General features: G+C 41.6%; 1 protein-coding gene across 1 annotated transcript in view; it reads right to left on the bottom strand.

Moving 5' to 3' along the window:
* Nucleotides 1-15813, bottom strand: part of ABHD17C (abhydrolase domain containing 17C, depalmitoylase) — a 34942-nt gene that overhangs the window by 2876 nt on the left and 16253 nt on the right. Inside the window, exon 2 of the mRNA XM_075273298.1 lies at nucleotides 1366-1545. Coding sequence (XP_075129399.1) covers nucleotides 1366-1545 — 180 coding nt within the window. The remainder of the gene's footprint in view (nucleotides 1-1365; nucleotides 1546-15813) is intronic.

Genomic DNA, 15813 nt, shown 5'->3' with positions numbered 1-15813 from the left:
TCCCTGGGGGTATGCAACTGGCTACAGGCTTTGGCAACCACTGCTTCAGGTGTGCAGCTGGTTTCACTTCAAGGATGTGACAGGTTCTCTCTAAAGTATACCCATGTCTGCTAAACAAAATCCCACTTGTAGAGGTTCATTAGATGTCAGAAACATTGTAGACAAGCTGCATGTTTTGTGCATATACATTCCTACTGCAAATGTTTACTATTGCTCTATAACTGTTCCGCGTGGGCGGGCCCTTCTTGGAGTGATGTCAGCGCTGTGCTGTGTGCTTTCACCAATCACATCTCTACCCTGCACCTCTATATTTCTATGTGTACAAGTTTTCCACCTGAGTTAACATGTAGAATCCCTTATGCGTAGCAAAAGAGAAACCTGCTGTGAAAATCCTCCGATTTATGCGACATGCTGTGAATTTTAAATCTGCACAGCAGGTCAATTTTTGCTGAACTTTTTTTGCAGCATGTGGGTAAGACTTGTTATAGCACTTATAATATACTAATGGGATAGACATGCTGCAGATTTCCAGCCAAAATCTGCAGTATATTTATCCCGTGTAGATATATCTGGGCCTTATCAACAGCAGAAAGCCAGAGGGGTGGAAATTAAGAGGCTGGACTGCATCAAATTCCTCTTAATTTTCCGTCAACTGAATATAGAAAATGACCTACTGTTTAACTCATTTTTATGTTAACCAAAATTTATTTAAAAATATGTTTTTATTTTTCCATGTTATTAGCTAGATTTTAAAAGCTCCTAAAAATCTTGTACTTCAAACTCTTGCCACTAAGCCTAAAATAGTCTGTCACTTCCTGTTTCCTGGAGATGGATCATGGGTGAGGAGCAGACCTTATTGACTTCTATGGTAGAGTTTTCTAGGCATGCTCTGTGACCTGTGGAGAAGTTATTGCACAGAGAGGGGAGTAGATAAACTGTAAAGTCTCTTCTAACTGGTGGATTCTTTGTCTATCTATCTATCTATCTATCTATCTATCTATCTATCTAGCTAGCTAGCTAGCTAGCTAGCTAGCTATACACGTTACGGTGACACACACCCTGTAACATGACGTATATTTGCCAAAATTAGCAAATCCATAATGGACTTTTTTTCCCCCATTCATCATTTTGTGCAGATTCCCTATTTATGTGCAAAACCAGTGGAGGATTAGTGGATTCTGTCAGGGTTCAAGTGCAGAATCCATGTTATGGTTTTACAGATTTTTCAGGTCACTGACTACATTTCTGATCATTTTACAAGGGAAACAAAGGCTGCTGGAAGGTGAGGAAGATATATCATACAGTCTCATATATCATATATATATGATGAATGCCATGCATTACAACTCCTTTTAGCCATCTTACCTGGGGAAGGCATCAAAACAGTAGGTCTTCCTTGTGTCGGGAAAAGCAACCCGCAGCCCTGACATTAGAGGGGAATGTAGAATGACGGCTGCACATTCATAACGTGATGCTAGGTCTACTGTAGGGACAGTGCCAATGCTCTGGCCATAGAGGATAATGTTCTCAGGGCTGACGCCATATCTGTAGAAGGAAACAAAAAAAATCTAAGTACACTTGGATTCAAAACAGAGGCATGTCCATTTTTATATAGCATAATTCTGCCACAAAAATTAAGTCACATAGCACAATGGGGGCCTAGTTTAGAAATGTACAATGCTAGAGATTCTTGGCTTTATGTTGAGAATGAATAAACGGCATTACCTTAAAGAACCTAAAAAAATATTCCAAAACAATGACAGGCAGAAGCAAAACAAGAGAATACATGAAAAATCATAGTATGGGGGGAATGACTAATACCACAGCAATGTAGTATACATGTACGGCAGACTCTGCAGTTATAGTCTGCACAAGTCTGCAGCTCCAGACAGTAAATGGGCAGAAGTCATCTGTCTAGTCAGCAAACAAGAGAATTGGGAAGAAGGAATTTCACAGTTGGGGCATCAAATGGAGGTGCCTGAGAGAGATTTTCACAGCGGGTAGTTGTCAACTTTACTAATAAGCAAGAGCCCCTTAGCCAGGCGGCAGAACCTGCAGTGAGGAAGGACGGACAGGCAGACAAGAATACAGCCATGATCGCAGGTGTTCACCACATGACAGTCAGGGGAATAGAGAAATCCTCTAGAGAGATTTCAGCACCCTTCCCGAGGCCAACCCTTCACACTGGCTGAGGAGAAGACGTTTGATCAGCTTTGGTTTCCTTAATGGATTATCTTAAAACCTGTTTTGCTCCAGTGGACTCCCTCTTCATCCCCCAAATACCGTGCCCACAGGAAGGAAAATATGTATGATGGCAAAGTGGTCAAGAGTCGACTGAAGTTTACTAGTACAGCGGGAGACTTGTACAATTCCTTTTCATTTGGTTTCCACACAAATAAGGTGATAACAGTGTCCGGCATTCCTGCGACTGGCAGAAAGTTCATTTCTTCTATAGCGGCAACAGGGGGTTAAATGATACATTACATAGGCCCCACTGAAATCTATGTAATGTAAGGACATCCTGGATCCTCCAGTGGGAAGGAGTTGCTCTTTGTAGCTAGGCTTTGGGTGGGGGGGTCAGGAAGGCGCACCCCTATTAGTAAACGCTGTCTCCCCTAATAGATATTTTACATGGCTTTTAACAACAATCCTTTTAATAAAAATCTCCTAAAAGCACCTAGAGCAGTTCTGCTATCTTCCCATTAGATCTAACAGTGCTGAGATGTCAATAATAGGACTAAAGTTTCTGTAAGTATTATACTGCCGCAGAACGGCATATAACCCCACTAAGATTAGGCCTACGTGATGACTTTAGTTGTGCAACACAAGACATGGTCAAAAACTAAGATGCAAGCAGCAAGACGTTGCAAAGACTGAGTGAATGTACAACTTCAGATGCCAGAAATCCAGTAGATTTGAGTGTCTGGTGACTGCAAAGTCATGGTAAGTGGCCGGTCATATGGCGAATGCATTTAGTTTCATTCGGAGTAAAGCAAGCAACACAAAACTGACATTGCCATGTTTGCCTGTACAACGTTATGGACAGTCAAAGTTGCCATGTAGATCTTATAGAAGTGTTATTCCATAGGTCACACAACCAGAGGACAGGAGAAGCCCTTTATCTGGCAGAAAAGGGTCATGTTTTTGTCAACCGGTGTAACCCTACTGACACTCTACACAGCGTATTACAGAATAAGTCAGGATCAAGTTACAGTAATAGGTTTTGTGTGTGAGTGTTGTGAACGAAAAAAAAATATCCTCACGAAATAAAGTTCACGCTGCTTTCTGCTCTCAGTTTCTTGGAAGTATGTTACAAATTACAGTTGTCATGCATCACAACTCTGGACTGAAGAAGTGTGCCGTATTAGTTACAGGCTATGCAATAAAAGACTGATGTTCACTAAACACGTAACACACCGTGTAAACGCGACACCATATTGTACCGCAGTAAATACAAGCTTGTCATGTATCAGTGGTACTATGTAGTCTGCATATTCCACGTCATTCACCCAATTGCTTATACTACAATACCTTAAAAATTTATAGTGTTTTTGGTACAAATATTAAGTTATGGTTTTATAAAGGGACCCTCAAAGGAAGTCTGCACGGTATGGCACCAAATCTACAGTATTTTATAGGTTGTATACACTGGCACTTCCCCATTTTGAGAGGTTTTCTATGACTTTACTATTGGTGACCTATCCTTTGGATTATCTCTTAAATATCGGATCAACGGGGATCTGACTCCTGACATCCGCTGCTTAGGGGTGTGAAGCATACTTCCCGATAAAAACAAACACTTTTTATAAATGAATAGTACAAGTGAATATAAGAAACTTTATACTATATCTTATTACAGAAATATGTTTCTTTCTCCACATTTCAGGCTGAGTTACTTGTTAAGATAGAAGTCTATGGAGAGGGGAGGGGCATGCTGCTGGAAATGACACACAAATAACAGCAGCTACTGTACTCTGCTACACTAGGAGTGAGAGAGCTCTTCTGACATTGCTCTAGCTTTCGTTCACATCTCTAAAAATCTGTGTATTTAAGTCTATTTCACACTCTTAAGTCTATGAAGAGGGAAGCAGAAGGAGGCTACGGCCGGCTAGTGTTTATTGCCTTACTCTATAAAATGGCAGCGTATTCTCTTGCAAGGTATAGTAGTGCCAAATGAGCTCCCTGACAGTATAAGAGTGTGCATTTCCAGCTGCCTCTTCCTCCCATCTCCATAGACTTTTATGTAAGAAGTAACTGATATTACAAGGTTTCTTACATTCACACGTACTATTATATAAGGAAAGCCTCTTTCACTCAGAATGGTGTGTGTAGGAACAAAAATCCTTCCTTCCTGTCATTTATGGTGCCTGTGAACAAATGGCTGTCCAGTTATGGGTTGGGAACTGTTTGTACATAGTAGACAGTGAACATGAAAACTTGAAGCCATTCTTTGCCTCCGTCTATTACCGCAGTATGTCCCAATCTTCTGAACTTGCTACCATATGAAAAGCATTTATCCTGCTCATCTTCAGGATGTCTCAGTGAAAACCCTAGAGGAGGAAGGCGCTTAACACAATGGAATTAGTTATACTTAATAACCACCATTATATTTTTCTATTGAAGCAGGACATGTAAACACCCTTTAAAATTACTGTGATCCTCCACCAATCATTCTAGGTACGCAAGGAAACCATAAATGTCAGTGTCAGGACATGTAAGACTCAAAACTCCTGCTTCAAATTAGCAGCAAGAATGCTAGGAAAAACACAAGTTCCCTGAAAAACCAAAATGAAACCCTTGACTGTTCCGATGAACCTGTGGTTAATTTTCACTGGGTTTTTGTGTTTAGTCGCTTCAAGGAGACGTCATGTTTGGACTCGCGTTTCTGACTCTCCAAGTGTGATGTTCCACAGAAGGTGGAGAGGAGCTGAAAATTTAATAGAGAGACAGACTGGAGCCACAAGTCCCTGGAAATGTCTTTGAGAGCTGCCACAAGCTGCTGAAAAGTTATCATTTCATTTTCCTCTGCTTCCCTTCTGTATCTCATTAGAGTAGCAATACAGAGCGATGTGTGCGTGGCGATACCCAAGGGGAGGACAGAGGAGTATCACAAAGCACAATACATGGGGGAGAACAGACATATAGCAATGACCAAGCGACAAACATTTCCATAGCAGGTGCGTCTATATTACCTCCCAAATATTACATGGATGACTAGCAGAGGCTTACAATACTAATAATGGACCAGACAATGGTATAATACCCTACCAAGGAGAGCACCTGTCCATGGGAAGCACATAGAGGACTTTTTTCTTTATTTTAGCACAAATTTCCTGCTCTGCTATCTCGAGGAAGAGATTTGTGCTATATAGCAAAGAATGGCTGTAAATGTTCCTTCCTAATACAAAATAGTAATGTTACATTACTGAAGGTGAATGTATACTCTTTACTCCCTTCGGGGCCTGAAAGATGGAAACCTCGTCTGCTTAAAAAGTGGTTACACATCCTCCATCGATTTTAGGAGTATTCTCCTACAGAGATTCCAAAGCAAGAGCAAATCCAGCTTAAGTTAGGATTGCCTGGGGTGACGTCCACTGAAATACAATTTAGAGGACCAATCCAGTTAAGAAAATTTGAGAGGTTTAGCAAATAAATATATTGTTCCACAAAATTTTGGAGCATATCCTCTTAAACCATTGTGTTGTCCTGTTCCTCTACCACTCCTACTGTACACTTCTAAACAGACAAGTGAGTGTTAACCTGTTGGTGGCGTCTATCTGTACTCTCTCAGATCAGTCATTCAGTGCTGCCACACATCTCTTCTAGCCAGGTTAGGTTTCAAATCTGTGATATTTCTGGAAATGATGCAGATAGAACTATAATACTGGTGGCATATGAAAGCTGAGAAAGCTCATCTTTCATCTGACACTAGAATAATAGGACTACGTTTTACAATGCTGAGATATACCGGAAGTGACCCCCCCCCCCAGTCTCTACCTCTCTTTATTACACGTGTACTCCCTGTAAGAAGCAGTGAGGATTTCTTATACCAATAGAGAAACAAGGCAGAGGAACAGGGGATTTCAGAACAGTAATTAACAAAAAGGAGAAAAATCTATTAATAAAGAATATTATTAAATTTATTTATTTTAAAATTTATTTATTTTAAATTTTGGCAGAAAATTTAAAGTTTAGTTATACTTTAAAGAGGGCTATTAGGCTTTTTTTTTTAAGTTTCACACTTCGGATACATTCACACAAGCAAAATAGTCATCAGAAAAATCTGATAAATATTTTGGATGTGGAAGTGACAGAAGGAAGCAGAGGGGATCTCAACACTGACTAATCTCTGTCAATAGGACACTGTCACTGTGCGGCTGCCAGTCTAGGTCACCACCTACTACTATAAACAACCGGAGACTGTTTTGAGGACTTTTTCCAGATTGGAATTAGTGTGAAAAATAAAACCCTGAACATAAGAGAATCTAATGGCTTTCTGTACTGTATTCAATGAGAACCTCTCAGTCAGTGCTCCTGACAGATCCATTTTATTCTGCATTAAATAATTCTGGGGTAGTTTTATTTATAGCTCTGTACGGTGCTGTCCCTCTGTAATTCCTCTAACACTAGGACCACACTTGAGTTTGTATTTCCGTTCCTAACCAACAACTGCAGGGTTCTTTATGTTTCTGAATATCCCAACTGGTCCTGGCAAAACCGGTGCACTGCATTACGCCCGTTGCAGAGCCTGAAAGGATAGCACATACATTTTTAAGGGTTTGTCCAGCATTTGGAGCATCCTAAGGAGTGGCCAGTAAGGAAGAAAAAAAAAAAAAGACTTCCTCACCTATCCCACAATGGAGTGCTGGGATAGTAGAGTATGATCTTTCTTCCCATACCCTAGCAATAGCAGACAAAAGTTCATGGACAGAGGTGGCACTGTTTCTGAAAGAACAACAGACTTTGGTGTCTGGTCCCAAACAAACCAAAAGAAACCCCATGTCATGCACCAGCCTCAGACCCTGCACTAGGGTGTTTTTAAAGGAGATGTTATTATGCCCCTAATAAGCCCGATTATCAATTTTTTTCAAGGCGACAAAACTCTTTTAAGTTTCTTTACAGACAGCACAGAAACCATTATATTCACTTTGGATGGAACTTGAGGTAGAAAAAGCTGTTGATCTTATATGGTGACATAACCTACTGTACCTGTACTACAGACGGCAGGGCAATGCCAAGGTCTACAATGGCCTCAGCCACCATATGTGGGGCATAGTATCTTCTTATAAACTGGGAGTCGTCGCGTCTGATCCCCAATGTTCACAACAGGTGCAACCGCAGCCAGAAATAGGCTCCAACTGGAAAAACAACAGCCAAGTAGAAGAGATAAGCAATTCTTACAGCCCTGGCCCTGCTAACCAGTGCGCCCCTGGTGATATGCAATGGAAAACTGAAAGACAAATGACCTCACTCCAGACATTCCTAAAGCAACCACAAACTAAATGAAAACCACCAAACTAAACACTGCCAACCGTAGGGAGAACATGAATTACACACAAACAGAAAATTAACCAGACATTAAACTCATTTGTATTTGTCAGCCGGCTTTCCTATGCAATACTTGGTGAAACTGGCTGCAGAAAAGTGTGTACACAGAGTACACGTCTATGCTGGCCAGACATCCAGAGAGACACTTACTTTATTTCAAGACAACCTGTGGCTTGCATTTTTTGTAAACTCTGGGAAATAAACTTCCAAACACTTTTCTTGCATAAGGGGTATCTGGATCCAGTGGTTGTCTGTCTCCTGCCGATGTGGTTGGGAATCTACAGAAAGTGAATATATACATGCCTGGGAGAAACATGTCAATCTTAAAGATAAAATGGAGATAATATAAGGGCAGACGAGATGGACCACGTGGTCTTTTCTACCACCAATCTTCCATGTCAGTAAAAGTTGACTAATACAAGAGAGCAGATTTACTAATCCAATATAACATTTAGGCCATATTCAGACTTCTGATATATACAGACCTCTGCTGTCCTTTGTCCCTATTGGACACAACACAATCCTACTGTCTTTTATAAAGGCTATGTTGGGAAGAGTGTGTGTGTGTGTGGGGGGGACATTATTCACACTGCATTCACTGCACGGGACACACATTCTTAGGGTTTGTTGACCCCCAATTGGGGACAAGCGCTGCTGTAACCCACCTCATTCAAGCAGTGTCAGAATGAGAGGGGTAGGGTATTGGAAAGGTGAGTATCGCTTTGTTTTTCAAACTATTCTGATTTTTTTTTTTTTTTTTTTATTCACTTGCTGGAAAACCCGTTTACCTATTTGGAAGAGCATCAATATCAAAACAATGGACAAAGACTTACTCAAATTGCAGAAAAGCCAGACCAGTCTAGGAGTGTCATCTCAATCCGACAGTAACACAAAAATGACTTTGTTAATCAGATTAATTTTGTAGTATTTCTTTTGTAGCACGTTTAGTGGTTTCCTAAAATTCGGCAGAATATACCATAGGTCTAATATATGAACAATGTCACTTAGTTCTGCTGTGGACTCTACATAAATGCCCCTAATACTATACAAGCTTATAACTAGCACCACCTCTGTGCCAGGTCTGCTGTACATGAGCTCCAGGGACTAACGTACAATTCTGCAATTAGGATATACATATTACACAAATACCCGGAGAGCGGTCACCCTGACAGGCCTACTAAAAAATATTTGCTACACTTTGTATCCACGACTTCTTAAAGCTGTAAGGCTCGAGTCACAACTGCATTTGGAGATTCTGTTCCCGTCTCCATATGCAGCACTTTTCATGCGGAAACGGAGCAGAAACCGCACAGACTATATTAGGGCTAGTTCACACGTGAGTATAAGGGGAGGTTTTTGACAGCGGATTTCGCGTCCAAAACCTCCCCTTATAATGGTGGTCTATGGAGACCGCCGGGCTTCTGTTCTCCGCTAGCGGCGAGCTGCTGCTAGCGGAGAAAAGAAAGGACATGTCCTTTCTTCAGGCGGAAGCCGCGCTGTCTCAGTCGCGCGGCTTCCGCCCCCCGCAGCTCCCTCCGATGTCGGCTCATTCATTTGAGCCGACAGCAGAGGGTTAAGCCGCGACAGCGATGGTCGCGGCGGGCGGGTTTTGACAAGAGAGAGACGCGGCTCGCCGCGTCTCTCTCTGTGTCAAAACCCGCGCGGGCAGTTCACGTGTGAACTAGCCCTTATAGTCTATGGTGTCCATGGGTTTCCTTCGGTAACCATTTTTTTTTAATGCGCATTAGGTTTCTGTTCAGAGGGTCCTCAAATGGAAACCCATGCACAGATGTGAACCAAGCCTTAGGGTAAAATGAAAAGCAACTCACTGAAACAAACATCAGATTACTGAAAAAGAGGTCTGCCTGTAATACCTCTTACACTTCTTAAGGTTACATCCATACAGGACACAAATATCAGTTATTGGGAGCTGATCTGTAGTAACCTGGTATGACCACTACAAAGAGGACTGAGCCATCCGAATCCAGCTCAGTTCTCTGTGTATGAGCTGCTGATCACGGGGGTGCTAGGTGTCAGACCCATCAATGTAATACCGATGACCTATTCTTAGCCGAGCTCTTCAATACTTTTATTTCTGAAAATTCTCCTAAAGTTTATTGCCGCTTTCAAGTAGTTGAACTTAACAAAAACAAGTCAGTATCCGTAACCACTTAAATTTTGCGGCACACATTAAAAGAAGAATTCTTGATGACATCAAGTCCTGAGACCTAACACGTCATCCTATATAAACCTATGGCAACGTTGAGGAATTCCTGCTTCATTATTTCAGCCATCTGTCTTTTTCTGTCAATCAGATGCTTAACACTTGCAACTTGTGGTGAGAATCCGGCCTTGTTCTGTAGGTTTGACATTTTGCCTTTTTTGGAGCGTAGGCACAATACCCCTTATATGGAAAAGAAGAGGAAAGGAGAAGAAACCTGCTTCTCCTTAGCAATAAATACCAAAAATGATCACCTAATTTGGATCGGACATGAGCATCACTTTCCCAGTAGGTCTGCATTACCGGATGGCATTTCCTATACATTCAGAACTGATATGGCTTGTAGAGGAAAAATAATGACGTGATCCTGAATTCCTAATTTGCCAAATCAATAGAATACTAAAACACAAGCACTCTTCTCTGGGAGACGCTTCAATAATGTATAAGTTGTGTTTGAGATGAGGCTTTATATCAAACTGCAAAAACCCATCAATGAAAATGTAGCTGGCATGAGAAGAATTGGCGCCTAATGCAGCAAAGCACTGCAGCCTCCCCCGTACCACAAATTCTATCATCTGCACAGCGGCCTAACAGGAAGGACTATTCATCTTTGCTTCTATATTTGTAATTTTCTTTATCCACATCGAGATGAAAAGTGTGACCCGTACATTACGGTGGAAGATACTTTGCTTATGCTGTACCTCACACAATAATACATCTAGCATTCATCTCTACCTTTCAAGTAGCAACAAGTGATTCTAAGTGACCCTAACCTATCTATATAGGGGGCTGGGTTGACATGCTGGGTTCTAGTGACAGACTGCCTTAAAAGGGGTATTCCCATCTCAAGCATCCTATCTATACTGGTAGCTTATGTAAACTGAAGACTTTTTCCTAAATATATTGCTTTAGAAATGCTGCTTTGTTTTCCTGCTATGTGAAATTATTCTTCCCATTGTTTACACAGCATTTCCATAACCATGGACCAGTGAGCTATGACACAAGTTGTCACTGACTGCTCTGGCGGCAGGACAATCAGTTCAGCTAATTCCAGGTTGCTGATAAAGTCCTGTCTGTAATCTCTTTATGTAAATACACAGATAACACTGATTCCATTCTGTTCAAGCATCTGCATATTATTTAATCTGCATAATTATTGTGATAATTCATAGTGTCCTGTTCAGCAAGCTGGAGGGGGGGAGGGGCAATACAGGAAGTGAGAAGAAGAGACAGCAGGCAAACTGCTGAAACACTGAGATGGAACACCCCTTTATACTGTATTATGCAATCATGTGACTCAGGAAATTTCTTTATACAGGTCTCCATTTTACCTGTAATATGAGACAAATAGGACCAAGGAGGAAGTATGAGATTAAGGCTGAGGCTCACGTTGTGGAAACACAGCTTTTTTTTTTTTGTTGCAGATTTTTCCGCGTTTTTTTGAGCCAAAGTCAAGAGTGGATTGCGCAGAAGGGAGAATTATAAATACTTTATATATACTTCCCATTCCTTTTGTAGTCATTCCTGGCATTGGCTCAAAAAACCGTAACAAAATCTGCAACCAAAAAAAAAAAAAGCTCCATTTCCGCATTGTGGGGCCTTACTCCAACACCGGGGCCCCATGGGCCAGAAACACAGCGGGAAAAATTGCGGCGTTGTACAGGTCTTGCAAAGTGGATGGGATTCATGCGAATCCCGTGCCCACTTTGCAGAAAAAAAAATTGTAACCCGGACATGCTGCAATTTTCAAAACCGTTGCGGGTTTGAAAATCGCAGCATGTCAATTATATCTACAGAAACGCAGGCAGCTTTCCCATAGATATAATAGTAACAGAAAGTCCGTGGAGAAAAACTCTGTGAACTTTCTGTTCACGGCGCAGCAGGAAGAACCGCAATGCGTTCACGCCGCGGTTGTTTATGCAGCGCTTTATTGTGGCGGTTCCAGCTCATGGGGCCTTAGCCTAAGGGAGGAAAAGCTGGGATTCTATGTTTAGTGTTCCTTTAACGTGCCAAGAAACATGAAATATTCACATTTTTTTTCTACCCAATGAAATGCTGTGCCATTATTTTGCAATACTAATGAATACAATAAGTAAATATAATTTAGAGGATTATGTTTTGCACATATTAAAAAAAAACACACCAACTGTGATAGAACAACTCAGAACAATAAACCATGGCTTTGTTTCAGAGTACTATGGAAAAATCTGCCACGTAATGTAAAGGACGCGGCTAACTACAACCATATGATTACTGTAAATCACTGAACGCAGCATCAGATGCTCCGAGTACCCTAAGGGGCCACTGCCTACTCCATGGAAAACTACAATTGTTTAAAGAATATAGAGAAAAGCCAAGGAAAGGCTCGGAAACATCAACACTCCCAGGTTACTACTCAACAAGCCGCCAAAGCCATTACATTACATATCGCTTGCACAAAATGTCGATTTAGGATTTGCTGTGAATATGCTTAAGCTAACGTATGAGTCATTTACATTAAAGAATGCAGAAATAAGGAATTTCTATACTGCTGGCTGAGGCCTTACTTGAGCACACGAGCCATTTACTATACAACGACACTATACAGGGGTAGTAAAGTATAGCACGGCATAACTAGGCAGGTTTGGGGTTAGTGAGCTGGATGGAGATCTACATGCAAACTGTGGCTACATAGTTTCTTACATTATGACAGAAGGGCACAACTCAGGAGGGCAATTTATCAAAACTAGGCCAAGGGAAAATTGGAGCAGTTGCCCAGAGAGGCCCCTCAGACGCCTACTGGAAGCTAAAGTAGCAATAGCTATGGAATGAGCATAGGAGCATCTACTCTACTGCTTTGCACCAAGTCTGACAGCATGTTGGCTACTACTGGGGTCTTTGGTTTCAAACGTGAGCAAAGAAAATATCTGTATGGCATATGTGTTTTCTTCCTGTGTTTCTGCGAGTTTCCCCCACACTCACAAACATACTATGCTAACAGGTTAATTTGGAATTTAGTTTGTAAGCCCACCTGGGGACAAGCGAGCGGTGACAATCTCTGTAGATCGCTGCAAAATAAGTAGTAGGTATAGGGGGTTCAGGGGGGCTTCTTATTATAGGGAATACTGAGGTTTTATCTTGCCACGAGCGCTCTCTCATAGTAACAGGCAGAGAGTTTAGGCCAATGTCCATTAGTAAATGAATAGGATCATTCATGGAGATTACACACCTAGACTGTAGGTTAATGTACATGCCGTTGTCAATATACACCTTTTTATGTTTGGATCAATATCTGGAAGTAAAATTAATCACTGTAGTAGAACAGCTTTACGACATTATTTATGAGCAGTGTAACGCTATACTTACACGTAGGTGGCAGAAAATCCATCACTAGGGCTGATGGTAACTAGGTCACGTCACTAACTTGCAGAGAAGATAGTCACCAGTGTCTGGCTAGTCCCCATATTAACAATGCATGAGGCTGCATTAAATTACACAATCCAGACCGGCAAAAATGACTACCCCTGTGCACCGACTTACTATTCACTATATAACTACTATAAATACAACAAAGCAATAAACATCTACATGCTTACCGCCTCTTATATTTCAGTATAAGTACAATCAACTTCAGAATGCGCTGACACAGCTTTCTATAGTAAAATTCACATTCTGTGTGCATAAGTAATTTTGGCCAGAATACATAAGTATTAGCCCCACTGAATAACAATAGGACTGATCATCATGCAAAACCACAGCAGTGCATACTGCAGGTCTGCAGCAGAAATCTATGGGTCAGGCTCCGATGTCTGCCCTGAAAAATATACAGTGGATTAAAATTAGTCATGTGAATTTAAAGGGGACACGCCACCCTGGGAGGAGGGGGAGAGTCCTTCATTTATCTGGAGCACTATTCCTGTTGTTCAAGTAGAATGGGTGATGCCATGACAGGCGAGGATCAGCTCCGTGCATACTGTGGTGCAGGTAGTAAGGGTCTGAGAGGTAAAAGTAGGCTGAGGGCCTGGTCCCCCAAATGTGATGGATAATAAAGGTATTTTGTTTATCACTGTATTGTGATCGGTTACACAGAAGAAGAAGTTGAATATATTTGGGGGAGGTGGAAAACTCCTTTTAAGCTTCCTTAGAGATTGCATGTGTGTTGGGCAAACCCACAGATTTCAATGACTCACGGTGCTCTGAGTTTGGGGGTCTCAGAACACTCCACCGAAGGCAAATGTCAGAAAAGACAAGGATCAGGTAGTTTGTTGATCTGGGGGAGATAGACTGCAGCAACAAGAGTGTGGCGGAGGCTTTCTTCCCTCTTCATATTCAGATGAGCCAACAGTGAATGTGTGTAGGGGTGTCAGATGAGATAGCATTCATCTAAGGGCTACCTAAAGGGTATGGTGTGCTAAAGCCCTATATATGTTTGGTTTTTTATATGGGGTGATAAAGCTTTATACAAGTTTGTGCTACATTCTTGTTTTTTGCATCCAATTCACTTTTAGCCCTACATATCACAGCATGTAAAATCATATGACTGATCATAAGACTGGCCAGTGTGGGGATGAAAGTTTCCAGAAAAGTCACTAAACATATGGATTTTTACAATAATAATAATAATAATAAAAAGTAAAAAGTAGAGAAGAGGACCTTGTTTGCCACTGCATCTCTCTAGTTGGCAATAAAAAGTAACTAGACAAAACTAATCCCACGCTGCCAATCCAGGTCACCCTTCTTGAAAAGCAGATGCCTGGAAGGTTGGGTGGTGTGGGGTGCACGATGAGCCTGCATTTTTATTTCAAGTTGGCAAGGAGGCGAGGATGACAAACCATCCTGCATGCCTCTGCCAGTGATCTCCCGGACGAATAACGTTGGTGTTATGTTGAAATCCAACATGATAGTATTTCTCATTTCCCCACAACATTTGTCATCCAAAGCAGATTAGAGACCCCTATACATGTTACAATGTTAGCATATTGATGTGATTTACAGAGGACCTTTCATGTCTTCATCGATGTGTGGTATTATATACTGCTAGAAAGCAGACAGTGCTCCAGGGGTGGAGATATCAGGCGTTAGTTTCAGCACCGATATCTCTCCACTGTCAGAAAAGTGAGCCTTACAGTCTAGAGTAATCGCTGGGCGGTAACGATTCTTCCATAGACCTGTACTCTGATGAGGGGGACGTTTCTCACAGACCAGCGAAAACACTAGGATGTAAGTGGGGAGATCACCACCACCACAGCACATACTGGGAAAACCAACAATATGCTGAATTCAGCGCACTGTCAGCTTTCAAGCAGTATATAATACCACACATCAATGAGGACATGAAAGGTGCTCTATAAAAGGGCTGTCCACGACTGTGATACTCAGCTCTACTTCCTCTTCTCATGTCTGTCACTTACATGGTCTTGCCGCAGCTCGCTCTGAGTCAGTCTTGGATAATCCCTTTAAAAGGGCTGGCCACTTTCTAAACCAATTTCTAACATTCCAGAAACTGTTTGTGCTCGAAAGCCTTAAAGCCCTCATTGCATACCCCTGCTTTTCATTTTCAAGCCCCCTGCTGCCAATAGATAGGATTGACGGGACTTGTCACTCTCCATGTTCTTATGAATGAATAAGGCAATGGTTGCATAACTCATCTACACAGTATCAGGAATTTGTCCAGAAAGTGGCCAACCCCTATTTAAGGCCATGGCAAGGTTTGTAGAGTTAAATATGTCCATGCCTTATGTAAAACTGATCTTGTAACTCTCCTATTGATATGTTTGTCATAGGACAGTTTCCTGAAAATCTCAAAGAGTAGGAGGAAACAGAATGCATTTGTTTAGGCTGAAATCTACACGAGCCCAGCAATGCTGTGCCCTATGACACGTAGATGGATTTACGTATACATGCCATAAATCAATATGATAAACTTACAATCAAAAGCAGGGTGCTGCCTCATAGGCGTTGCAGGGAGTAGCACAATAAAGTTACACAACTCACTTGCTTCTAGCACTTTGTACACTGGAGCAACCAACTAAACACAATTCACATTGCAATGTCAAATCTGCAGA

Source organism: Leptodactylus fuscus, chromosome 5, assembly GCF_031893055.1.
Source record: "Leptodactylus fuscus isolate aLepFus1 chromosome 5, aLepFus1.hap2, whole genome shotgun sequence".
Classification (NCBI taxonomy): domain Eukaryota; kingdom Metazoa; phylum Chordata; class Amphibia; order Anura; family Leptodactylidae; genus Leptodactylus; species Leptodactylus fuscus.
Note: the sequence above shows the minus strand (reverse complement) of the source record. Positions and strands in the feature narration are given on the sequence as shown.